General features: G+C 42.3%; 1 protein-coding gene across 6 annotated transcripts in view; it reads right to left on the bottom strand.

Annotated features, from left to right (window-relative positions):
- CEP112 (centrosomal protein 112) overlaps positions 1-27,343 on the bottom strand; it is a 185,118-nt gene extending 157,775 nt beyond the window's left edge. For 5 of the 6 annotated variants that reach the window (XR_011699438.1, XM_071574014.1, XM_071574016.1 and 2 more), the window contains exons 1-8: positions 26,927-27,319; positions 26,501-26,697; positions 25,330-25,520; positions 24,563-24,699; positions 20,019-20,112; positions 18,443-18,517; positions 10,760-10,807; positions 10,552-10,626 (exon numbers count right to left, since the gene is read on the bottom strand). Coding sequence is in view for 5 of the 6 variants with exons in the window: in XM_071574014.1 (XP_071430115.1) it covers positions 10,552-10,626; positions 10,760-10,807; positions 18,443-18,517; positions 20,019-20,112; positions 24,563-24,699; positions 25,330-25,520; positions 26,501-26,600 (720 nt within the window). In the remaining variant the exon portion in view is untranslated. Of the gene's footprint in view, positions 1-10,551; positions 10,627-10,759; positions 10,808-18,442; positions 18,518-20,018; positions 20,113-24,562; positions 24,700-25,329; positions 25,521-26,500; positions 26,698-26,926 lie in introns of all 6 variants that reach the window. The other variant, XM_071574015.1, reaches the window with a different exon arrangement.
- Between the last annotated feature and the right edge of the window lie 245 nt (positions 27,344-27,588).

Raw genomic sequence — 27,588 nt, 5'->3', positions numbered from 1 at the left:
CACCACACATTACACTTAAAAGTCATTAACAAAGTGAGGAAGTCTTGGCTGATGGCAATTAATCCTTGGTGGTTTGTATCAGCTGAGAGCTGGGCTTGGGTTTATTATTCTGTACATTGAAATAACACAAAAATCAATCAAAATCTGCAGTTCCACTTGGATTAAATACAGACACAGATTTCCCAGTGCTGCTGAGTGTTCTCAGCCAGAGGATGGCAACAGAACTGCCTGGACCTGAAGCTGTTCCCACCTCTCATAACCTTCCACTTTGCAAATGTTCTCAGCAATTTGAGCTCATTAATTCCTGACACCATTTCCATTAGAGCAGCCACCTCTTCAAATGTCACAGATTTTGGGACTGCTTTCCAAAAGGCAGAGCTGGTGGCAGCAAAACAACCAACCTGAAAAATGGGTTCAAGGTAGAGAAGTCAGCCCTTCACGAATGCAAATGCTGTGATAACAAAGTAGATTCATTTTCCTCTGAATGTGAAAAACAGAATTAAAAAACCCTCTGCTTGAAAAAAACCCAAAGATCAACTCCTCATCAGCTGAGGGCTGAAAAAGTGATACCTTCAGAAGCACTCAAGGTCCTCAACTTCAATAAATTGAATCAAATTCTGAAGTTTCAGCAGCTCAGACACTCCCCTGCCCCATCTGCTTCATCCACAACTTGGCTAATTTTGGCCCTTCAAAACCTACTATATAAATAAGTGTGAGAAGAGCATGTTAAAGTGCCTGAGATTCAATAGGTGATGTGCAGATGGAGTTTTCAGGCAGTGTTTATATAAATAAGTGTGAGAAGAGCATGTTAAAGTGCCTGAGATTCAATAGGTGATGTGCAGATGGAGTTTTCAGGCAGTGTTAAGAGGAAAGATGTATTGGTAATGAATACCTGGTAAAAAACCATAATAAAATTAAAAACATCTCCAAAAACATCTAATTTTTTACTGGTCCACAGCTCCAAGACACACATGTACCTTCATCACAACCTCTGCAAGTGTTAATTTGAGCATTTGCTGTAAAAATAAGGATGTATTGGTTTAAAAATCCTTAATTCCTTCTGTGGAAAACTGCTGGAAAAGGCAGAAAGCAGGAGGAGAACCCAGTAATCCCCCAGCAAAGCCTGGGGTACTGGTGTCATTCCTAGATGTGCTTTCTGCCCCCCTTTCTGTGGGGCACATCTCCAATCTGTAGCTGAAATGATGTAAACACATTTTCCACGCTGATCTCATGAGGGTTGGGGTGAAGCAAATGGGTCATCCCTTCCCAGCTGGGAGGGAACCATCTCTGCCCTTCCAGTTCAATGCTGAAGCAAGTTATTAAATACTAATTTCAATCGAGGAGTATCTTCCAAATTAAAACCACACCAAGGGAGGCTGAGCCTGTTTGCAGTTCCCAAATGTCAAACCTCATCTGCTCAGAGCGTCCCAATTTCCTGTGCAACAGCTCTGGGTGACTCCATGTGCTGCTCTTCCACACAGTGCCTTGCTTTATTAATTAAGCTCTTATTAAAAACCAAAATAACCTACAGGAGCTCCAAAGACCTTTGTAAGTTTTAGAGAAAATAGAGAAAAACAACTTAGAAAAGTTGTTCACCTTTTCAGATGCAATTCACAGGCTTGTGCTCATCAGTTTTTACACCTTTTATCACCAGTTAAGAGGCAGCAGAAAATATGAAATTTATGACATGTTACCACTCAGACAAGGGAAAAAAAAAGGCAGAACTTTAACTAGAGCTGGGAAGTTCCAACTATGTATGAAACGCAGCCATTGCTGCTGCCTGAACATCATTCCTTTGGCTTTCTGTCATTGTTTATGCTCCTCACAAAGAGTATGAGGCAATTAAACCCTAAGGCCATGTAAACAATACTGATGTCAAACATCTGTGCTGTCCCTGTTATTTAAAGCCATGCAGGGTGGTAGCAACAGAACTGCTTTCATGTGCCTCATCACACTGTTCTTCCTCATTTAAAAACACACAACACCAGCAAAATCAGTAAAGAGGCACCTGAGGATGGGTTTTCAGGGGATCACTGTCCTGGGGTTTCATAGCCCAGGTCAGGTGCTGGGAATTAATTAACAACTGTCAGATTTAAACTGATGAGTCTAACCTGCAGCTGTCATAAATATCTTCAGGGGAACAAAAAAAAAGGGTGATCTCTCCATTTTCCATGACAAAAAACAAACTCATCTTGTCCCTATTTACAAAAATTTGTCCAATTATATAAAAATACCCTGATTCAAAAGTAACTCAATGAGTAGGTTGGCAAAGTGAACCCAAGGGTTGGTCTCTTCTCCCAGGCACTCAGCAATAGGACAAGGGGGCACGATGGGCTCAAGCTCTGCCAGGGGAAATGGGAAATTGGAGATCAGGAAGAAATTCTTTGCAGAGAGAGTGCTCAGGGATTGGAATGGGCTGCCCAGAGAGGGGGTGGATTCCCCATCCCTGGAGGTTTTTCAATTGAGCTTGGCCGTGGCACTGAGTGCCATGATCTGGTAAAGGGACTGGAGTTGGACCAAGGGTTGGACTTGATGATCTCAGAGGTCTCTTCCAACCCAATCCATTCTATGATTCTGTGATTCAATGAGCAGGTTGGCAAAGTTATCCCAAGAGAGCTCTGAACTCCTGCCCACTTGTGCCATCCCAGGGCTCGCCCACCCTCAGGCCAGAGGTGGCACCTCAGAGGTGTCACATCCATCAGAGATTTGGGGGTTGGCTCTTGGACAAAACGCTACTTGTTGCTTGACAGATTATTGTTTTTTTCCAAGCCTCTGAATATGTGTGGGAGGGAGGAAGGGGGAGAAGGATGTAAACAATAAATGAGAACTTCAAAGTAAGAGCTCACAATGCAGAACAATGACTTGTGTATCTCACAGTGCACGACAAAACTTATTTGTCTTGGTGTTGTGCAGCTGCTAAAAGCAATCAGTGCACAGCACAAAGCTTTGATATTTTCATAGAAGGAAAAGGTTTCTTTAAAAAAATATCAACAACCAACTCCAACTTTCTACTGAATTGTGTTTACTCCATTTTCCCATGCAGGGTTAAAAAAATAAATATTGATAATTTATACAGTGCCTCAAACCATCCAGGAAGGCCAAGGCAGGAGGGACTGAACTTGCAAAACAGTCAGGATTTATTATAAAGACATGCTGACTTCAGACTAAAGTAATTTGTAACAGTGTATCTCACATCATTAACAAGCTGTCTCTTCTCATTGTGTTTTTTCTGTATCATATTGTACCCTCAAAAATTTTTATGATTAGCTTTAGAGGTGTAGTAATTCTTTCCACATTTTACAGCAATTTGAGAGCCAGAATAACCACCTGAATCTTTAAAAGAAAAAAAACAACTTCATAACAATTTATTTGAACAGAAATTTCTACAATAAATGTAGATTTTAATCATATTGAAACTAATCTGTTTCCAAATGGAACTGCTGAAAAGCTCACGGAGTTTACAGGATGTAAAAATAAAAGTGTCAAAAAATAAATTAATTTATAACTATACTTGCAATTAGTACATCATTAACCAAATTCTGCACTGAATATCATCAATATTTTTATCCAGTGCAAGGCCTAAAGTGAAACAAATGACTTGTAAAGTCTCTGTTTCAGAGAGCTCAGGATAAACCAGGGATGGACTGAAAGAAAAGCAGCATCAAACAAGTGAACAGCCAGAAATTAGAATGTAAAAAGCCCCTTTATAAACATGGCACTTTGCCCAGATCCAAAGGTCCCTCCACAAAAGTCCATGTTTATGATCTGGACTATATTACCTGACCTAACAAACATTTATAATTCCCTCCATGTATCAAACCTTCTTTGTATCCTGACTCTCTAAAAACACAACAACTGCTACTTCCATTTGCAGTATTTTTACAGAATATTCTTTAAAGAACAACTAAATATTCACTTCAATAAAAAATTCACATGATATTGTCCTATTTTAACAAACACTAAGAATGAAAAGCTTTGCCCCAAACCAAATCCTACCAGTTTGCTCCAGCAAGAAAACTCTGACTTTTTAACTGACACTGAAATTAATACACACAGAAAAATAATTGAAAGGACAATTGTTCTTATTTATATGGAAATGTCATCAGGCTCTTTCAAAGGACAACAATGTATTTTTCACAGATTTCCAAGTTGGAGGCAGTGGCAATGAGGAGAAATGCTCTGAATCCCACCAACTGTAATAACTGGGAATGGGATTTTTATTCCAAAGGATGTTTTATACAGCTAATAAACACAACATGCATGTTAACACCACAACACACCATATTATGGAACAGCTTTATGTGGAGTGGCAGATGTCCCACATGGAGCAAACACATCTGCCACCAGGAGCAGACATGGGCACCAGGAGGTACCAAAAAAGTGCAATACATGGTCAGAAATTGGGAAAGTTTATACACACTAAGTGCAATTTCATAAAGGACAGCCCAGAAATGCAGTGAACAATCTCAAATTGCCAGCACTGAAGGCTGAACACAGGACAGTCCTTTGAATATGCAGAAAATGTACAGATTTCAAGGGGATTGGGCAAAACCTGAATATAAGAGCAGATACTACTTGAAAATTTCATATAATTCTGCATAATGCTGAGCCCAGTGAATGAGTCTGAACACACTGAGCCAACAGCACTTACTTTTTCTCCCCAGTGTTATTCCTCTTTTTTTTCATGTTGTGTCTCAGCAGCTACTGAAGTTTTTACACTCATTTCAGGACCTAAAGCAGCCACTAAACTGCCCTCCCTTTCCCCAGTGCCACATGTACAGTAACAGGGTACTGCACTTTTCCTACTCAATGCCTTTTCTCCCTCAAAAATCAGGATCTACACATTTAAAAAAAAACCCCAACTTTGTTCCTTTTTTTATTTTTAAAGAGAGACACTTTGAGGTAGAGATTAATCATGCAGTAAAAGATTAATTCCCAGCTGCTTGGCAACCATCTGGACATTCTACTGGTTAAAACACTAGTTTGAATTGCTAACCTACCCCTTTGATCTTTCTCAATGTCTCCAGCCCATATGTGCAATAATTAAAGACATAGTTCACAAACTATTGCAGAAAAAAAAGTAACTAACTGTCCATGTACAGAGGGATCTCCATGAGCAGTCTGAGTGGGATCAGGAGTCATAAATCACAGGCAGTTATGAAAACACGTCTCCCCCTGACACACACTGGATGTGTCTCACCAGTGTGGCAATGGAAGAAGCTTTGGGGTTCTTACATTGCGTTCTGAGGAGTTATCAAAGCAAGGCAGGATGTGACTTCCCCACACCAAAGACAAGGGACAAGTTGCACATGTTGTCGGGAGCAGGACATGAATCAGGCAGGACTGATGTTAACAAGAGTCAGGAGTGCCGGGATCTGGGACAGGGACACGGGAGTGCCGGGATCTGGGACACGGGAGGGCCGGGATCCGGGATCTGGGACACGGGAGGGCCGGGATCCGGGATCTGGGACACGGGAGGGCCGGGATCCGGGATCTGGGACACGGGAGGGCCGGGATCCGGGATCTGGGACACGGGAGGGCCGGGATCCGGGATCTGGGACACGGGAGGGCCGGGATCCGGGATCTGGGACACGGGAGGGCCGGGATCCGGGATCTGGGACACGGGAGGGCCGGGATCCGGGACACGGGAGGGCCGGGATCTGGGACAGGGACACGGGAGTGCCGGGATCCGGGAGTGCCGGGATCTGGGATCTGGGACACGGGAGGGCCGGGATCCGGGACACGGACACGGGAGGGCCGGGATCCGGGACACGGACACGGGAGGGCCGGGATCCGGGACACGGACACGGGAGGGCCGGGATCCGGGACACGGACACGGGAGGGCCGGGATCCGGGACACGGACACGGGAGGGCCGGGATCCGGGACACGGACACGGGAGGGCCGGGATCCGGGACACGGACACGGGAGGGCCGGGATCCGGGACACGGACACGGGAGGGCCGGGATCCGGGACACGGACACGGGAGGGCCGGGATCCGGGACACGGACACGGGAGGGCCGGGATCCGGGACACGGACACGGGAGGGCCGGGATCCGGGACACGGACACGGCCTCGCCCTCGCCAGGACCCCAGACACAGACCAGCAGAGTCCTACTTGGCCCTTTATTGGTGGTGAGAATCTCTTCATGAGGAGATTCTCCATTCAAATCAGACTCTGCATCCAGAACAGACACCAGGGAGGGGGAGAAAAGGAGAAAGTCCAAATGGGCCTGAGAATATTCACTGTCCATGCACTGCTCGGAGCATCTTTAAGGGGAAATAAAACAGTATTTTCAAAACCAAGTTGTCATAAGAAAAAAAAGGTATGGAAAAGCAAAACTCAAGGTGAAAGCAATAACTATGTGATATCTACCCCTTCTTGTTCCTTGGTATGGGCCACACTTGTGTGAACAGAACTCAACACACATTCTTACATTTTAATAAGAATATTCACCAGAATTAAGGACCTTAACAATTTTTGCTCATTTATGAGCTGAGCATGATTTGCACAGCTCCAGGTGAGCAGAGGGAAAAAAGAAGGGGGACAGCAAAGGAAGAGAAGTGGGAGAATGAAAGGAAAATAAGAATTCCAGTATCCAAAGCTGCAGGTGTGGAAGATTCAGGTTGTGGGCCCACCTGCAGATGCTTTCAGAAAGTTCATCAAAACTACCCTTCTCCTGGTATTAGTAAACACCTCTGAGCTTGAAAAGCATCAACAGGACCACGAGCCCCATCCCATGCCCAAGGAGGTTCCTTTAGCTGTATCCAGCTCTCCTGATTCCATTCACAAATATAGAGAGATCCTTCTCCCAAGATTGAAACTCTACAGACACATAGACATGAGCACACAAGCAGTTTCAATTCAATATAATCCCAGAGAGCAACACTGATCTATTTTGTTACCATTCTTGGAAGATATGAGCAAAAATCTTTGTTTTCAATGAGGACAAATATCAAATCCACAATGTAGCTAAAAGAATAATAATATTAATTTTGCAATGGTTTAATTACAAGAGTCCTCCTTTTAGGGTACTCTCTCCATATTGGTTTTGGTTTTTGCTTTTAATTTGGCACGAATTTCATGTAGTTAAATACTTTGTTGTGGAACAGAGTAATTAAGAGGAGGAAATCAAAACAGGACAATGCTCACTGACCACCATCTCCTTCCAGCTGCAGGGACTGTAATTTTCAAATGTTCTTTTCCCTCTCCTAAACCCCCACCTCTTTCCATGATAACACCAGCGAGGGTTATTCACTCTCCCTCCCAAGTTTTACAACTTTTTTTCCTTCCTGAATTCCTTCCTTTACGTTCTCTGAATGGTCCCTCTTGGGGGACAATCTCTATCCCAGCCCTGATGCAATTTTCTCTGTTTCAATTTATAATCTCTTGCCAGATAAGTGAGAGGAACAGTAAATCCACTGCTTTCAACACCTTCCATTCAGAGCACTTCCAGCCAGAGCAGGACTAACCTACACCACCAGCACTGCAGATTTTATCTTAACATAAAAACATCACTCCATCCCAACACTTTGGGTGCAGTAAAACCATACACATGGCTGGGTGATCTTTATAAACAAAATCCATGGCACACAGCAAATGGGAGTGCTCATTCCCAAAAGAAAAGGAGGAAAACATAAATAAAGGTTAGAAAGATAAAGGTTCTGAATAGAATTTTTAAAAAGGCTGCACCTTAAAGACAGACTTCTTCAATACAATAAAAAAATTTCAAAACACTTTTTTAGTCTTACTGCTGGTCCCCAAGACACAAAGATGAATTCTCAGGGGGAAAAAACCCTTATCTTTTTCCCATTCTCTGCATTGTGTGTATCTTACCCCACCCAGCTCATCTCTCCTTTTTCCTGGGCATGTTTTCCCTCTTCTTCATTCCTCACTCCACATCACAAGTGGTAGAACTCACCCTGCAGGTACCCTGAGTCCTCCTGAGACCTCCCCCAGAATTCCCCCTCCCTCCCAGCTGCACATCCCTGCAGTCTGTGCTGCTTTGGGACACACGAGGCTGGAAAAGATCCCATCCAAAGTGAATTCCCAAAAATCAACCCAGAAGGGACAGGAGCACAGTAATAACTCAACAAAAACACTGGACACACTCAGTGTTCCCAGGGAACCCAAGGAGAGATGAAGGTTCAGAACAGAGTTATTGCACAAAGCATCAAGCTTGCCAGTTTGCCTAAATTATAAATTAATTAGGGGTTGGTACACAGCTCAGGACAAATTCACTCCAGGTACTTGGAGTTTAAAATAATAAAAAGTGAAAATTATTTCCAATATGCCCCAGATTTGTTTAGGTTTTATTTGTTGAGATAAGATAAATAAATATCTTTGCTTACAAAAATTCAAAGAGAAGAAAATAAAGAAAAAATGCTCAGGAAAAATAAGATTGATAAAATGAAAAGTTGAGAAAGAACTACTTTAAAGAAACACCAGAACTTGAAAGGATTCATCAGATAAACCAGTGGTTTGGGAAAGGTCAGCACAACAATGTATGTTATTGACACAGTTCACTATTTTCTCAGCCCAGAAGGATTTTACACCCATGTCTCACAGTTGTGCTGGACCTGCTTTCCTGCAACCCCCCAAACCAGCCCTTTTCCTTTCCCCCTCTGCCTGAGGAGCTCTGGGTGACACTCAGCATGGCCAGAGGTGAAGCTCAAAGGGACACTGCCCCTTTGTCCCCAGACAAGCCACCCCATCTGTCGTGCTCTGCTGTCCTCTGCAAACTGAGCTCTTCCTCTTGTGCTCATCTCCCTCCTCTGACCCCCTGATTTTCCAGCAGGGACCCTTCCCAAAGGCTCCAGCCCTGGCAGAAGCTCTTGGGGAGAGCTGCCCAAAAGCTGCTGCTGCAGCTTTCCCAGGGCTGTGATGTGGTTCTCCCTGCCCAGGGCCATGTGTTCAGCATTACAGAGCCCAAACAGGTGCAGGAATGGTTTATGAACAGGGGTCTGGAGGTTAAAAGCAAAACCCCCACACTTATCCTGTTTTATGTTCTCCTGTTGTACTACAAAGAGGTTGAAAACAGTTAAAGGTTTCCCCAAACTCTTTTGCACAGCACTGGTTTTCTGTTAATACATCTACATTCTATAAATAAAAGGCTTTATTCTTAATTGAGCTTCACAAACAAAATAACATGAAAACACATTTAAGTTTTCTAGTTAATAGCACACACATGGTGATTGTGAAACACTGTCTGTAACCTTTCCAGTTCAAACCAGCACCATTAGCAAGAAGTCCTGCATTTTTACTGTGTGGTTTAGAGGATTTTTCCACTGAACCAGCAAAGTATTAAGTGGGTATTTTTTGTAGCTCCTTGGCATGCATTCCTGTTTATTTAATTTGAAAATATTGTTTAAATGACAACATTGTGCTTTCAATTTATTTCTTTTCTGGGCTATTTTCACATCTTATGAAACCTTCCCTCATCCTCAGACAGCAGCACTTTGAGTATTGTCAATCCAAAAGAACAGTCAATATCAGAGCAGAGAAAGTGATGGATTGTGCAACTGCTTGTTTGAGCATCAAAAAGGCTGCCAGGTGCTGCCAGAAATCATTTCAGACATTATTTTATTAACAATGGAAGCACCTACAAATCAAATCCACCCTCCCCTCTCTCTAGAGGAGTCTTCTGAAGTGTCTTAAAAATAACTTTGGGACAGTTCCAACCCATCAGGGCCCTTACAAGACACCAAAGGACAGGAGGGATGACTTTGTGGGTTGCTGAGGGTGCCCTTTCCTCCCCAGGTTGGATTTTTTGGGGTCCTGTGTGGGTGTGAGTGCCTGGGGATAGCAGGGAACAAAACCTGCCAAGGGCACGTGGCTGAAAGCAGAAATTTTAGGGGCAAACACAACACAGTGTTGGCTTTGGGTTTTTTAATGACTGCTTGGTTGGTTTGGGGGTTTTATTAATTGTTTTCCTATTAATTGAGTTTCCTTTCCTTCTCATTAATTCACTGTCTTTCAAAAAAAAAAAAGGTTTTAAATAAACTGAGTAGTTTGTGACAAACTATCACAAGCACAATCAACTTCCTTAACCCACGAAAAAGGGGAAAATGAGCAAAAATTCTATTTTTACACCCATTCATAGCAAAAGAACACGGTGTGAGGGACTTAGGCAGGCTCTGACAGAAATCTCACCAATTCACAATGTTCCAAAGAAGTAAAACGTGAATAAAAGAGGATTGGAGCTCAATGAGGCAGACAGAGAAATAATGTAGGTCCGGACAGAAATAAGGTCAAGGCCTGCAGATTTTCAAAGGTATCCAGAAACTAAATAAAGATCTCACTAAATCAAGGGTCTCACTCCTTCTGCTAAAAGGTAGTTTGGAAAATCCCCAGAATTCAAACTCTTCTATTCTTTCAAACATGTTCAGAAAGTCTTTGTTATTCCCTAAGTAATTGGGAAATACATAAAGGAGTTAAAGAAAAGCTCTGATACTTCAGCAAAAATTCTCTTCCAAAGACTCTTCTGCTGTAAGAAACTTTTTTAATGCCCAATTTCCAAGGAAAATGCCCCAGAGAGTGTCAGGAATCTCACCTCTCTCTCCTGCATCCGAAGCAGAGCCCTTTGGTCACGGGAACGGCTTTTCCCAAGGCCAGTTCTGGGTGTCACCTGGTGAAGGAGACAGAGTTCAAAGCAACTTATTGAGCTAAAAACAACCCCCAGGAAAATCAGCCCTGGCAAGAAATGAAAAATATGAAGAATGTTGGTCCTACAGAAGTTTAAAGGGAATACAAGTACCTACCAGGGACACGGGCATCGGTTTTTCTCGCAAATATCTTGGGTTTTCCACCTGAAAAAGGAGTCAGGGAGAAAGTCATCCTGCAACAAGGTCTCACAAACTGTAACTCCACTTAAACAGCAACTGTAGCACCCCAAAGGACCACAGAACAGACCCCAACTTCCCTTACATGGCACAGACACAGGAAATCTTCCCCAGATCTCATTGGGGTGGATGGGACCTACTCAGTAAATGGACCACAAATCACACCTTTTTTGCCCCAAAACCTTTGTGGTTGTAAACATTCCATCAGTGCACATTTTAAAAGAATTTGGCAGCTACTGACATGGCTCAGGCAAAAGATCTCCAGCTTTGCTGGACACATTTTCATTGAAATAAGTGTAGAGCTATAAAAAATTCACAGATTATTCTGATTAAAATCCAGTGTTTTTGAAAAATTACAGTTGCATTGAAACAACTGCCACACATGTAAGTCACAGTGACAAAACATAAGGAAATCATTCATTAACATGAGTGCATAATTAAAGCAGCTCTTTTAATCACTGCTTTTAAGACCTGAACACAAGGCATTGTTGCCAAGCCACTTCCTCTATCAGACAGCTCCATCTTTCTCATTTTCTCAGACATGGAGGCTCAAACATCACATCATAGAGGATGCAGAAGGCCCAAAAAAGGCTTTCAAGGTATAATCCTGGACTGTGAGATCTGCAGTATGATGGGATTTTACTACACAGTTAAAAACACACAGACTAAATGGTGTAAGATTAGGTTGATCTGTGAGGCAAATACATCAAATGCTGGCACTTTCTCCAGCACCATTCAATAAATTTCTGTGTTGAATTTATCAGTGAAAAAGAGGCTTAATCCCTCTGAAATTTCAATCTGATACAGGGTGAGTCATTTGCAGTCCTGAAAGGTTATGTGGCATTTCTATTTGATGCTGAAGAGTTGTCATCTTGCACCCAGTGGTTGTAGATGTTCACACTTAACACACAAATTCCATTTCAGGGAATTATTATCTATTATTTTAACACTATAGCTCAAAGTATAAAAAAATGAGTAATTTAACCAATAACCTATTCCTTGACAATGAGTTTACTACAGTCACATTAAACTTTCTTTCCTACAAAATCCAATGAAAGAAGGAATCCTGCAGGCACCTCCTGCCACAAAAATAACAATTTTGGCCCCAGAGCAGGTTGGTGAGGAGAGGAATGGAGGATTGAGCTCATCCTGGATCATCAACCACAGCCACAGAGAGCAGTGGAGGGGGGAAAAATAAACCAAGAGATGGAAATAAAAAGTACAGAAATTCCAAACTGGAAAAAAGTTGGAGGGTCTTGTTTGTCCTCCACATTTGTACCTGCAATAGCATCTCCACCTACATCTTACAGGTATTATCCTCCTCCTTCCAGCTCATTGTGGCCACTTCCCCACCCAGCCCACAGCCCTGACCATCACCTGGCAGGTACCCAGGGCTGAAGGGGCTCCAGAGGTTCAAGGTACAGCCCAAAACCTGAGCAGGGGGAACAGGGGAAGCTTCTCCAGCACCTGGAGGGATTCTGAGGCAGCTCCAGAGCCACATTCCAAAGGCTTCACTGTTTCCCAAAACTCTCTCTCTCACACAGCACAGTCACCCTTCACTTTTGCTTTTTAAAAGCTACAAATTATCATAAACATTTACAATTAATCCAAACCCTTTATCTGACCCTGACAAGCTGTTTGCAGTCTTCAACCTAAAAACCAAAGGTAGGTCCTATTTGTTTGTGAGAAAGAAGGAAAATGTGTCTCTAATACTTTGTATGGCCCAAGCCTTGCATTTTTTGATTTGGTAACAGCAGCCATATGTGCTTTGAAGTTAAATGTTCCCACTTTGTTGCTTGTTGTGGATTACATCCACTTCAACTGATCTGTAAACATTTAATGCCTCAACATTCATTCTTTTCATGCTGGTCTTCTGCAAAACTTCTTGTTCTCAAAATTAGACCACATTAAAGAGGGAATATCACAATAAAGAATGCCCAAAAAAAGAAGAGGGGGGGAGGAAAAAAATCCTGTATTTATGAGAATGAGGCAAATTTAAAAATAATAAGCAAAAGGTCAAAGACAAGCCAAAATACATATGGATGGACTGAAGGGCTGCCATGAGAAGAACAGTAAATCACAAGCTTTTTTAGGAGCATGAAGCAAATAAATGTCATCATGAAAGACATCTTCATCTGAACTAGAGTTGAACTCTAATTTGTAAATACCACTTCTTAACAAAAATGGCATTTGGGATGTCTTTGGAGAAAAGATTTTGGATTCCCCTGTTCTACTGGGCAGTCAGACAAGAAATCATTTGTGAGGGCTGGAATGGTCACCTGCCAGTCCCTGAGTCCTCCCAAACCAGAGATTGAAGGTGTTGGGTGATCAAATCCCCATCACTTAACAGAAATAATCTACTCCATGACAATAAACCAATTTTCCTAAGTTGGAAAAAAGCATGGCAGAAAAGTGCATAAAAACACAATTCCAAAACTGAAGCTGAGGCAAATCAGCCATTTTTTTTAACTCAGTATTTTCAATTTTTATTTATTTAACTCCCCCTAAAGGGGTCAAAACTAAACATTTTTGTAGTATGTAATTTTAAAGGCACTAATGCAAGCAATGAGTGAAGCACTGAAAAAGGCAAAGTGATATAAAATTCCACAAAAAAAAAAATCAAGGACAAAAGCACAATTTTGAGCTCTAAGCACTTCCATGAGACTCATCCTCAGGACCTCAACTCTATTTCATCCCTGAGGCAGAAAACAGTGCCCAGGCTTTATAGCTGTGCATGATAGTCTAGTCCAGAAACTCACACCAAAGCTCTTTTGCTCAGTAAATACCCAACAAAAACAACAACACTGCTGGCACAGCTCCATCCTGCCCCTCCAAAAGCCCATTTAATTCTTGGGAAGGTGATTCTCAAGGTAGAGTTCTGCTCAAGAATACACAATGGAGCTTATTCCAGGCCAGCCAGAGAGGCAGAAGATACACAGTGTCCTCCAAAAGCCCATTTAATTCTTGGGAAGGTGATTCTCAAGGTAGAGTTCTGCTCAAGAATACACAATGGAGCTTATTCCAGGCCAGCCAGAGAGGCAGAAGGTATATTGTGTCCTCCAAAAGTCCATTTAATTCTTTGGAAGGTGATTCTCAAGGTAGAGTTCTGCTCAAGAATGCACAACTGGAGCTTATTCCAGGCCAGTCAGAGAGGCAGAAGGTACACTGTGTCCTCCAGAAGTCCATTTAATTCTTTGGAAGGTGATTCTCAAGGTAGAGCTCAGCTCAAGAACACACAACTGGAGCTTGTTCCAGGCCAGCCCCAGGGGCAGAAGGTACACTGTGTCCTCCAGAAGTCCATTTAATTCTTTGGAAGGTGATTCTCAAGGTAGAGCTCAGCTCAAGAACACACAACTGGAGCTTGTTCCAGGCCAGCCCCAGGGGCAGAAGGTATATTGTGGCTTTTAAGACTCAGAGAACAAAACCTGCACATTTGGCTTGTTGCACATTCCCCCTTAAGCTTCTTCAAAGACAAAATGTGATTGTTTTCAAAACAAGGATGGCAAAAAACACATGAAAGAGTTAAGAACACTGGAGGCTTTGCAATGGTAAACAACTAAACTGAACCTTGCCCTAAATTCTTACTTTAATCTCACCAAGCCAGCCAGCATGTTCCCTACAGAAATAACTGCTGAGGAGCTTCAGGAAATGTGAGTAAGGACATTCTTATCTGACATCATAACTTGTAGGGAAGTTCATTTTAATGCTGCTTCTGCAGCCTCAGTGGAAGGACATTAAGGCACATGAGCATTGGTTGGCAGCAGGAAGTTGAATTTCTTTTTTGAAGTCCCAGCACCACAAGACCTGATGTCCAGTTCTTTGTACTGAAGATCCCACATCACTTCTGGTAAAAGCTAAAGAGTTAAAGTCTTGGCCTGGCTGAGTTCCAGAGAGGAAAACTCATGTTTTCTCCCTCATTAAAAACCTCTTTGCTATTATTGCCCCAGGGTACAAGCTCTTTGTCTGCTTTCCACCTCAAATGATGTGCTGAATTTCCTGGGATGTTTGGAAGAGTTGCTTTGTCACACCTAAAACTGGTTACAATTCAACAAGTGAAACTGCATCAGAAGCATCATAAAATACACAGAGAGAGAAACAGATCAGAATTTGCAGGGATTTAATTCATTGTTGTTCCTTTAAGTAACTTAAATTTTTTATCCAAAAATTATGTTTCTCTGCAACCTAAAAAGCTCAACTAGAAGAGGAAAAAAAAGGTAGTTTAATTCCATTATCCAAAGAGCTTCTTTTCCTGACACTCCATGCACTTTCCAATATATAATTAGTTTTTAAGAGACAAACAGGAGATGGTCACCTTCCCTTTAGTTCTGAGTGTACTGGACTTGTAACAACATGGAGAAGTTCATTGACAGCAGATAATAAAATAAGATCATAGAATGGTTTGGGTTGGGAGGGACCTTAAGCTCATCTGGTTCCACCTCCTGCCATGGGCAGGGACACCTTCCACTGACCCAGGTTACTTTTATTATGTCCTAAAATAGCTAAAGGAGGACAAAGGAAATTCAAAGTAAAGACATGACCAAAGATTCACTTGCATTCATCTCAGCTCCTGGCTCTGCAACTTCTCCCTTAAAACAGCAATACAAAAGGATTTCTGCTTTTCTACATTGCAAATGCAGCTTCAAAGCATAAACAGTTGATAAAGGACAGTCCCCACATCAATTTAGATAAAAGTCAATCAAGGCTAAGAAAAGCACACTTTTGTGATGTATGGAAAATTAGCCTGCATTAGTATTCCATGAGAGAAAGGCAAATTTATTGCACTCAAAACTCAACTTTTTAAAAAATATTTCCTCCTGCATGACTGGAATCTAAAGAACTTGAACAATAAAATTGTTGATAATCAGGAATGCTGCAAGGCAAAGGCAAAAATACTTTCATTACTCATGAGAAACAACAGTATCAGCAAAGAAATGCAACAGCCTTGCTTGTCCTGCAGAAAATATTGTTACCAACAACAAAAAGCTGAAGCTCTGACCTCTCTGCTTAGCAGAGAAATCATAAAAGCACTTCCCAAAACTCTTCACAGTATTTTTGGTAATACCACTAATAAAAAAAATCTCAGCCACTGATATGGGCATGTCATAAAAACTGAAAACACATCCATGTGTGACCTTAAAAATACAGGAGCTTTGAGGAAGAGGAATTTCAGAATACAGTAAAGAAGGAGGTCCAAAGATAACAGTAAAAATAAGTGCCCAGTTTCCAGCTGGTCATTATAATCAAGCCCTGGAACAGTGAAGGCTCAGCAGCCACTCCCAGCTGGGAGGCCCCAGGGCTGTCTCAGCCTTATCAGAGCCCCTAGACAGGTATTTGTAGAGTAGAGTCTCCATATATATTTGCCTGAAATAATCACAGCTTCCTAAAATACAGGGATTCTTACTGAGCAAAATCCTTGCATAAAGACTTACATAGCCAGAAAACCCAAGGAAAGTTTGAACAGCTTTTTAAAAAACATTGGTGTTTATACTGGGCAGTGCAAAGTAAAGGCCATTCTGTATTTCCTTTCCTGTCTTCCCCCACTACTGAGCTATTCCTTTGGCCTTCTGGATCTGAGGTGGGAGCACCTGTAAGGGAAGTTTCCTGGTGGGAATGGCAATTAGAGTGGAGCTGATGCTCCCATGGCACTGGGAATGCTCTGGAGGAACAGCAGCCACCTGTGACACTCCAAAAGCTTCCACACTTCAAGGTCCTGCAGCCATTTAGGGAAGGGGTTTTTTTTCATTTGCAGTGATGACATTCTTAAAGTGTGACACTACTTAGAACTTCCTGCCCCTTCCAGAACCCACTGCAGGCACTGACCCCCAGCAGGAAAACACTGTGGAGCAGCCACCCCTCACAGCCCCCTCTTTTACAGCCTCAAATCATCTTTGCCAGGTAACTCCCAACAAGTCTTATCATGCAATCAAAGCCTCTCACGAGTGACTTGTTTAATTACCATCCCTGGAGAGGAGAATTGAAAAACTGATTTATGTGTCACAGTAGCAAATTTGTTATCCCAGATTGCTCCTGTATCAGCAGAGGATCATCACACTTTAATAACCAGCCATTATCAACACAACAGGATTGCACACTGGAATTTCAATTAGAGGAAGAAATAAAATACAAATAAAGTTAGAGAGATAAGCAAGCAGGCTGATCAACACTGATATGAAAGGCTGCAGAGAAAGAGATTCTTTGTCAGCATCAGTTGGAACAATTTGTAAAATGGCCACGAGCAAGTTTTCCCCCTTAAAGCAGCTTTAAGAGCTCAAGGTATTACAGTTATCTGCTCATAAAATCCAGGTATTTATACAGCCCAAACATCCACAGTCTGCAAGTGGCTGCTTGCACCTTTGTTTCAGACACCTGCATGGGGCTTTGGCAAACTGGAGCTGATCTTTGTGAAGATCCACTTTCCCACTTTGCAAAGCTCCAGTTCCTGAAAAACCCACTGATCTGAGTCTGGAAGAGCTAAAAGTTGTTCTTGTATAAAAGAAGAGGCAATACCATGCACCCAAAGGACATTTGCACCCATCTCCACCTGCAGTGTGGAAAATCCAAGAGAAAAAACAAGGAGAGCACAAAAAAAGTTAATATTCTCTCTCATCCTTTCTGTTTATCCTGAAGAGAACTTGGCCATCCATGTAAAACCTGGAGTGCAACAGGCAGGATTTTTAAATGCTGTCATGTCCCTCTGGACTGGTAATAGAGCAGGAAGACTAAGGATTATTTGGCAACTGATTAAAATGACAACATGAAAACTTGGGATTATTTTTAAAAGGACAAAGCTGAACTATTTCATTAAGTCAGCTCTCACCCCTCCTAACAACTCTGGGCTTCCAACCTGTGAGAAGAAGCAGAAAATGAGAAGGTAAAGAAAGAAGAAACCTCCCTAATAAAATCAGAGTGATCTTAATAAAACTCAATTGCTATGAGGACATTAATCCCCATGAAATAGGTTAAAGATTGGATGGTACAAGTGAAAGGGTTATAAAAGAGCCAAAACAACAGAAAAATACAGTTAGAGAGAGAAGGAACTTCACTGTGACCTTAGAACTGTCATGGACTGACCCCACAGAAAATACAGCCAAGGGAATAAAGTTTTATTTACAACAGTAACAGACTCTAATTATTAAAAGGGAAAGAAAGAGGAACACACTGAAAAGCCTTGGGAACCCTTTCAAAAGGAGGCACAGTGACCAGTAAATGCTGAGCTGTATTAATGGCTTGCAAATTCTGTATGGATTAAAAATAAATAAATACAGAAAGCCAAACTCTTCTTTTCACTTATGAAATTGTAAATAAAAAATAGTGTTATTGAGTCATCAAGAAACAGTCTGAGTTTCTACCAGACACTTGGCTGTGACCAGCAGGCATTATTTGGCTTGATTCATCAGTAACCTTATTAAACACTAACTTTATTCTAACTTAAAAATGAGGCATTTTTAATATTTTCTTCTCAGGATGACACATTCAGGAATAACATTCCAAGCTTTCCCAATTCATTTCTGACAGACAGATCCCCACTAAGCTCAGAGATGCAGATTACATTAATAGGAGTTTCCATTTCAAGTTAATAAATCATGTGCTCAGTTGGTTTACCCCAAGATTCCAGCTATTGAGACGAGCCTCGAGGTCACTGTCCTCCAAAGAAATGTTTCTTTCAGGATGATCATCCTGGAACAGAAGGAAGTCAAACAAAATATCACAGAGCTGGCAGGTACATAAGTCAAAATAAAGCTTCTCATTGGGTTGTCTACTGCACTTCCTTAGGGTGGCACAAACCCTCTGACAGCTTCCATTTAAACAGCTCAGTCAGCAGAAGGACCTTGTGCTGAGAGAGGAATTCAGAGCATAAATCAGCTTGGCTCTTCACTTGAATGTTCTTCTTTCCTTCTTCTGGTTTCCTTTACAGAGGGGGAACTTACTGAAAATCCAAACATTTCATTTTCAGGCAACACAACTTATTCTAGAAATGATTAGTTCATTTAAAGGCCCTTTTAAAGCTGGAATCACAAGAGAATCCAGGGTGTGAGGCTGAAGAACAATGAAGTGCAGGGCTGGCAGCAAAAAAACCCCAAACAACCCAAAATAACAAAAAAAACAAACACCACAAAACAACTTTAAAGCCCCAAATTCAAGATTCAACTGAATAATTCTCATAAAAGTAACTGTTCCACAATGAATATTTCTGGAAGTAAAATAAACAGGAAGCCAATAAGAAGAAATTCAGTAAATCTAGCATGTGGTTTTATTTTTAATTAAGGCATTTCTGGTTTTAAATCACATTTGTATATATACAATCAACAGACACATAAATACACTCACACCAATCCAAGCCCCATTTCTGCCCACTGAGCACCTGCAGCCTGTCATGACAAACCATCCCTTTGCTAATCCTCTCTTCCAGATGCTCAGCAGAACCCAAATTCCCCTACAAAAAAGCTTCCAATTTATCCCAGTTGCACTTTATAGCCTCATAAATTCCTGGCTGTGCCCAGCAAAGAAGGGAAGAAGAGTCTCTATGAATTCCTCAATCTAAACAGGTTCCTACAGCAAATTCAGCATTGCATGGAGGGATGAGAGTTATTCCAGATGTGGTGAAAGCCACATTTATGGAGGTAAACAGCACATTTCTTGGTAACAGCTATTTGTCAGGAGCAATTTGCAGTGTAAATTCTTGCAATTATACCTACAACATCATTAAATATTTTGGACTGAACAGGTTTTCCATGAAGTCTGTTCAGTGTCCTTTCATCAGTCATAATGCTCATTGTGGAAAGTCTGATGGAACAAACTGCCCAAAATTCACTCTTTCACAGGTCAACCATCACCAAGCAGATCCAGAGGCATCTCTGCAGCTTTCTTTAATCTATTATTGCAAAACACAAGATGATGTCAACCCAGGCACCTTGCCAAGCCCAGGGAAAACAAGGCACTAAACAGAGGTCAAGCATTAGGATGAACTGGGAGAATCCCACAAGAAATTCCTTCTCCTGCACTGCAGAGGACTCGTTTTGGTGAGCTTTGGTTCTCCCTATCCCTCCTCCCCAAGTGTCTGCACCTTCACACAGGGAGCAGGACCCACAGAGCCAGAAATGAGAGCTTGACAGGGATATATAAAAGCAGTTCATGGGAAATAGGGCAAGTTGTATGGCAAAAAGGAAAAGCATCTTACAGACATTGATGTGCCCAGTTCATCTTCCTCTGGCCAGCGAGGACAAGCCCCAGAACGGGGCACATCTGTTGGCTTCTCACTGGATCTTCCCCTGCTGTTAACAACAACAGGAAGCAGAAAAAGGCATTTTGAACAATTTGTGGCACACAGAGGATGTTCATCATCAAGCAGAATCTTTTAAAATATACACAAGAAAATAATTATCAAGATATAGAGATCAAGAAATGGAGAAAAAGAGAAAATTTCTTGTTAAAGGCAAACAAAGCCTTGAGTATTCCATTAAAAATCACCACCAAACAAACCCACAGCAACAAAAACACCAGAAATATTGTGTACATGATAGTACAATGAAAAGCATTCTTTGCTTTTCTTTTACTGCATGACCCAACATCACACAATGGGTTTTAGAATAAATCCAAGTCAACCAGGAAGGCTGATCCAGGAGAATGTTTTTGAAACAAAATTGCTAAGCTGAGACAGCACAGGATGGAATCCAGCAACTCAGAGAAAAAAGAGGTATTAAGTGATGGAGGGGAGGCTTTTAAGACCACAAAAATAAGAGGTTAGATCAAGGTAAATCATCCTATAACACAGAAACGTGCAGACAAGGCAAGAACTACACTCAGCTCAGCAGAGAGGAATGGACTGAAAGGCCACGGGGAGAGGGACATGTCAAAGGAACAACTCAAATATTGTCTCAGTTGAATTTAATTTCACCTCTGGTTTATGGCCTAAAGTGCAATACATGAGGGAATGGCAAAGAAAAGCCCATGAGACAGGACACAAGTGCAGCATGAACAAGTGTCCAGTAGTGCTCTGGGCAGGGTTTTTCTGGAAAGGCTTTTGTCATAAATAAAATACTTGAACAAAAGGAAATTGAGAATAGCAGGTGAAAAGAACTGTCACTGATGCACCTGGTCAACAGAGACTTATCAGCCACACAACAGTGAGAAAAGTACAGCCTGAAACAAAATCAAATCAAAGTTGTAGGCATTTATTACACAGGCTGATAGCAAAACATCCAAACCAGTAGTGAAACACCCTTGAGCAGGAACTCCACTGTCAAATCCACAAGTATTAAGGTAATTAAAAACTCCTGTTAATCCCTTCACCTTCCCATAACTAGTTACATTTCATTAAAATCAAATCAGACCATTAAAACCCCTTCCTTCCTTTCCATCTGGCAGCAAACGAGGTGGTTGTTATGCCAAAGAGACTCAGAGATGAATGAAGTGTTTATGAAGAGAACAACAACTGTTGGATGGACAATGTAAACGAGTCACTTCTAGGAAGACAAACACAAAGTTTTCACAAGGCACAGGGCCCCAGCTTTCATCAGAGCAGCAGGGAACAGAGCTGGGAGCAAACCTGCCCTTCCAGCACCAACAAATCCCACATAAACAACACATATGGATGCATAAGAACCATTACAAAGCACTAAATAGTTTAGATAAGCAAAGTCTCAGAGGTAAAAAAGATCAAAAGAAATATAATAATACAATGTCTCTTGCACTTCTTACCAAGATTTGATTTGACACAAAATTACCTCCTATTAAAAGGAGATAAATCTTTGCCTGTCAGTAACTCTGCACTTTTATCAGATTTGTTTTCTAACAAAACTCAGGTTAAACAATTCCATAATGTTCCAATTGTTACAAATGAGAAAAACAGAATTCCTACCCCATCCTTCTGATTAAGGGATGTCAACAAATATGGAAACCCAAGTTAGCTGCAATATTCTCAATTTGACAACAGGCAGACAAAAGGTTTAGGTACATTTTTAGTTCTGCATTTGCTGTTTTGAAGAGGAAGTGAAAAGGAACCTGCTTTACTTGACTCTACAAACAGAACTTGAAATTGTTTAGGGTTACCCCCAGTTTTACTCCAATCAGGCCTATCCTGCCTGTTCAGTCCCATCTGCTAATGTGAGTCAAGGTCTAAAAAATCAGATGTTTCTTTTTCCTCCCACAGCAGGTGAGTGAGGAATGGTCAGTGTTGACATCAGCCCTGTGAGCTCCTGCTTCAGCCAAACCACTGAGCTGGCCTGGGAGAAAGGAGTAATTTGCTGCTAAGAAAGGAGATTAGTAAATAATACCCTCCTAGGAACAAAGTGAGGGAAACCCACTGGTCCCTCCTAGTCCAGCACACTACACACTAAGCTGGCACAACGTTTTCAGGCAGAGGTTCTAAACATCCAGCAGAATTTTCCTGCGGGGTCAGAAAGCCCAGGTTTGTGTTCACACCAAACTACACATTCCTCAAAGCAAACCTCTCATGTTTCAAAACAAAGCTGCACCTTCCCAGCACAGCTGGCTCAGGGTCCTGCACACACAGCCCAGTTGGCAAGGAAGGTTTGTCTGTCTCCTTTTTAGTGAGGCAGAAAAACAGCTTCATATAGAAAAGTCAAAACTGCCAAACACAGAATTATTTGTATTGCAAGATAAAAATCACTATGAAAAGAACTTCTGTCTTTGGGCCTTTGAAAGCAGAGAATCTTGAGATAAATAACATCAAGTAGTTACTCAAACATGTCTCGCTGACATTATCTCTTTTGCCCTGAGAAAATGTTGTAAGAACTGAGTCATGCATGGAATGCAAAATTTTCATCCAGCTACACTTATTCCATGCCCGTGGAGCCAGTTTTCCCAAAGCAGAGACAAATCCAGTGGAACTCCATCACCATCTGCTGGTTCTGCCTCTGAACTGCACATCCCAGAAATATTAATGCATTCCACCTTTTCCTGCACTGGCAGCTCAGCCAATACTGTAAATACAAAGAAAACCAGGATCTATATGTTGGATATAGGTAGTATTTTAATAGTCCTATATTAATAAACATTAAATAAGCTGTTTCTACAAAACACAACCACTGAAACATTTACCTTCAGTATTTTTCCTGTATAACTCACAGGAAAATGAGTTTCTCATTGCTCTGAAGATTAATTTATAGTCTACAGAACTATCAAAACTTGCCAGCACAAGTTCACATCTCCTGAGACACAGCCCCACTCTTGGTTGGAGCAGCCACTAACTGAGTTGTGCCTACACAGCAATTTGACTTCCAGAGTCCTTTAAACCAGAAATATTATTCCATCACATTTACCTGTTCCTCCTCACATGAAATAATAAGAAATTCAGGTCTCCAGAGAACTCACCAGAGCCATGGGAACCTCATATTGCTCACTAGTGTAGGTATTGCTTCCTTTCCACAGGATAAAATAAAAGTTAATGAAATAAAGCTTCACTATCTCACCCATGACTCTGGGAACTTTGCCAGAGCAAGCTGAATCTTAGATTGAGATACTGAGTGGAAAAAGGGGTCACATTCCCAATATTCTTCTATAAACCAGGTAGCAAAGAGAGGAAAAACATGGCAAAGAATGCAGGGGAGGGAGTAGGTGCAGCTCTCCCCAAATGGGGACCAGCACCAGCCGGATACAGAGGGAGGAACATGCAAATAACACCCCAGGGGACAGAACAAGGAAGGAATTAGATCTATTTTTATGCCACAAATAAGCCCTTGGAGAGATACCAACATGCTAAATTGGGCCTAAAAGGGCTGAGTTGTGCTGATATTGTTTTATTGCTTCTAAATCCTTTGTCTTGATGATGCAATCCCAGTGACCAGGACAACCTGATGAGATCCAGGCCAGGTATCCTGACATGGCACAACATCAACACAAGTTTAGCCAAGGGCTCAACAAACATCTCTAAAGCATGATACAGTCCTTGTTTCCATCATGTTAAATCTAGGTTTTATAACTGAGGGTATCTGGGCACCTTCTCCCAACAATTCTCTGCATCACCAAGCCCAAAGCAGGAATATGATAACTCAGCTGGCACTTTTCCATTCTCTGCCTCTGTTTCTTAAACCACAAAGCTGGTTTATCAAAACCACAGGCTCCTATCAGAGCAGCCAGAAGAGCCCTTAGTCCTCAGGAAGGGGAGATACAACAAACCTGGGAGCAACTTTGTTAGAATTACACAGAGTTGCTGGATGCAGAAGAGGAAAAGCTTCATGATACTCAGTATCAACCTGATTTAACTGCAGTTGTGTCTGTCACGTCTCCAAATCACAGCCAAAAAATTAGACACATACTGCAAAAATTATGACACCCAGCAACACCCAACAATGGCCACTTGTGAAAAATGGAAGGGAACACATTAAAAAGGCATTAAACTTGTGAAACAAAACCTGCAAATGTATTTCTAACCCCATGACACGAAACCAGCAGCTTCAGACAGAAGCAAACACTCACTTCCTCTTGCACAGCACCTACTGAGCCTTGAATAACAGTCACAGTCTAAGAGTGCTTCCTTCTCCAAGGATTTCAGAGGTGGATTAACTAAGAGGGGATGTCAAGGATAACTAAACCTTAAAATGAGCAAACAGGAGGCAATTCCATCCATGACTGAAATACAGTTACAAAAAAAAAAAGGAACACAGGCCATGATAACTCACACAAACTGAAACCTCCAGAGCTTATCAAGTCAAGCTTCTACTAAAAATCAAATAGTGAAGAAAGCAAATACAGAACCCTTACCCCTGGGGAAGTGGTGGTGATGAAGTGGATTCCTCTCTGGAGTCACTGTTCTCTAGTTCCTGCAATACCCACTCAGGTAAACTGCTGGAGGTACTGCCTGGAACTCCTGGTGAACTTGATTCATCAACACAAGTTGACTATAATGAAAATAAATGCAAAATCAACAAAATATACTTACACCAATGCATTCTTTACACCATTAAAGTCATTCCTTACTAGAATATCTGCAATAAAAACATTCTGTGGCAAATGTCACCTTCCCAAGCCACGGATATTTGTACAACAGGCAAGGGTGTAAATGTTTCCCAGAACTTCATTTCTTTCAGTCTAGGTAGTTTTAATTAGGTAATTAGGACTGTTACCTCACTAAAGCTGATGCCAAGGATTGAGGCAGTACATTCAGGTCTTCAGAAAACAAAGTTTAACAGTATCTGTGTGAATAGTCACCTTTTCTTTCACAGAAACACAGACTCCCATAATCACCTCTAATTACTGAAGTCACCACCTTTTAGCACAGTTTTCCCTTCACAAAACTATCTACTGATTAAGACCAAAGAAAGCCTCAAGGGCCTCTTATTATATCTTTCCAAAGAATCAGCAAAAAAGTTACTTTCTGCTCTTTCAAAGTTCCAAAGTTACAGGTTTCATACGAGGTTTTGCCCATTAATTTTCCCAACATCATTTTTCACACTTGTGCCAAATCAAACTGCAACTGTATTGTCAGGAGACATTTAAGCCAGTTTGTCTCATAAAGAAATGACACCCACCATGTAGGAAGGCAGAGTTTTCAGCAATCCTTGATCTGGTTTCTGTGCAAAAGGACCATCCAGGACTCCCCTCTTCAGCATGTGGAGCAAAACTTTTGCATAGAGATTCCGATTCTTCCTCCCCTCTATTCCCACCCCTGCTCCTGAGGGCCTGCAGAGTTTTTTAATCCACAGGGCACATGTTCTTCGTTCTGCAAATACAGATATGGATTCTCACTCTGCATTTCCAGAGCAAATCAAGCACACTGAAAAAACAGAAGCCACCCCGGGCACCAATTTCGTGTGTGTGTCCCTTCCACCCACGAGATTAAAGCAAAACAAACAAATCCAAGTCACCAAACTAACAAAAAATTGGTTACATAGATTAAAATAAGTCTTTAACCACAGTTCAAACTTCTATATTCCAGGAACATTTTCTATAAATTCATGTTTACCAGAAGTTTCCATCACTTCCAGAAACAGCATGTTGGGAATCAATCCCTAACAAGGGCAGAACAGGTAATTCCCAGGAATTCTGCACTCACTGCAACAGCTGCCATGAACCACAACTGACATCCTGCACGAGCAGTAAAACTTCAAATACAGGATAAATCCTCATCCATCGAAAAAAATAAATATTTAGACATTAAATAAAAATAAATCTCTGGTAGCTTTGCTTTTGCTTTGCTACCAGATGATGAAATAATTAATTTGGTTAAAAGTTTACACAGAAAATTCTTAATCTGTAGGATTTGTTCCTTTAATGATAACTAGTTTGTTGTAAAAATTAGATTTATAAAACATTTATTAATTGATGTTCCTATTATGGCATGTTTCTAACCAAATGTTAACAACTTTATAGCTAAAAGACATTTGCAATTTGCAAAGGCTATCTCAAAAACAATGCCTTTTAGAAGCATTTCATTTCTATTGCATTAGGTTTTTAAAAATAACTGCTAATGTGTTTATGCAAAAAGCAGATTCACACCATGAAGATAAGACAGACAAGCTCAAACAACCTCAGCAGGTACCTAAATAATCCAACTTTGAAAGTTGGACAAACCTCATGTCATAACCATGCCATGACCAGCAATAAGTTCCTGGTTAAACTAATAAATAGATACAAAATAATAATTATCAGCCATCTAGGATTCTGTTATTGGCCTTTAAATGCACATTTCGTCATATTTACCAGAACTATCTTGTAGGTTTAGAACATAAGGCTTCATAGCCACAATGCAGCGATCCAGTTCTGCATCCAGTTTTTCAGAGATTTCCTCCTCGCTGCTCATTTTCGAAGCACCTTCATCCCAAGGAAGCGGCAAAGCTCAGGGATGGCTTTTTCATCAGCGCCTCTTCATCCCGGGCCATGCAAAGCCACGCTGGGCACTGCACAGCAAACAAACCCAAAGTGTTACCGCGTTGGAACCAGCTGGGAGGGATTGTTTGCAAACAGCAGGTGCGTCTTGTGTTTGTTTGGGTTTGAAATGGAACAGCCGACAGCGCGTTAAATGTTTTCACCACACCCAGTTCGTGCAGAGCAGCTCCAGGCGAGCCCCGAGGCCGAGCATCACCTCCTTTCGTCCCTCCCTCCCTCCCTGCCCGGCTCTGCCTTTACCTCGGGGTCGGACTGGCACGGTCGGGCCGAGAGCGGAGGTTCCTGGCCCCGGTCGGGGCAGGGGCAGGCAGGGACAGGCAGGGCCGGAGCAGTCGGGGCAGGGACAGGCAGGGCAGGGCAGGGTAGGGGCAGGCAAGGACAGGCAGAGCCGGAAAGGTCGCGGCAGGGGCAGGGCCAGGCAGGGCAGGGCCAAGCAGAGAGACAGGCAGGGACCTGCAGGGCCAAGCAGAGAGACAGACAGGGACATGCAGGGCCAAGCAGAGAGACGGGCAGGGACCTGCAGGGCCAAGCAGAGAGACGGGCAGGGACCTGCAGGGCCAAGCAGAGAGACGGGCAGGGACCGGCAGGGCCGCAGCGCTCGGGCGGCCGAACGTTCAAACCGGCCCCGCTCCCTCCCGGCGGCCCCGCGGGCTCCGCGTTTCCGTTTCCGCGGGTTACCGGCCCGGCCCGGCCCGGGGAGCGGCCCCGAGCGGGAGGGAAGGAGGGAGGCTGGGCTGAGGAGCTGCCGGACCCTAGAAACCTTAAGGGAAAAGAATAAAAGCAGCTGCGTGTGGCGTTTTAATAGGAGGGTTCGGTGGTGCGTGGGAGCCGCTGGGGATGCGCTCGGGAATGCGAACACAGCTGGGGCTCGCTGAGAGATCGGCAGCGGCTGAATGAGCCGT

Source organism: Pithys albifrons, chromosome 19 (genome assembly GCF_047495875.1).
Source record: "Pithys albifrons albifrons isolate INPA30051 chromosome 19, PitAlb_v1, whole genome shotgun sequence".
NCBI classification, from domain to species: Eukaryota; Metazoa; Chordata; class Aves; order Passeriformes; family Thamnophilidae; genus Pithys; species Pithys albifrons.
Note: the sequence above shows the minus strand (reverse complement) of the source record. Positions and strands in the feature narration are given on the sequence as shown.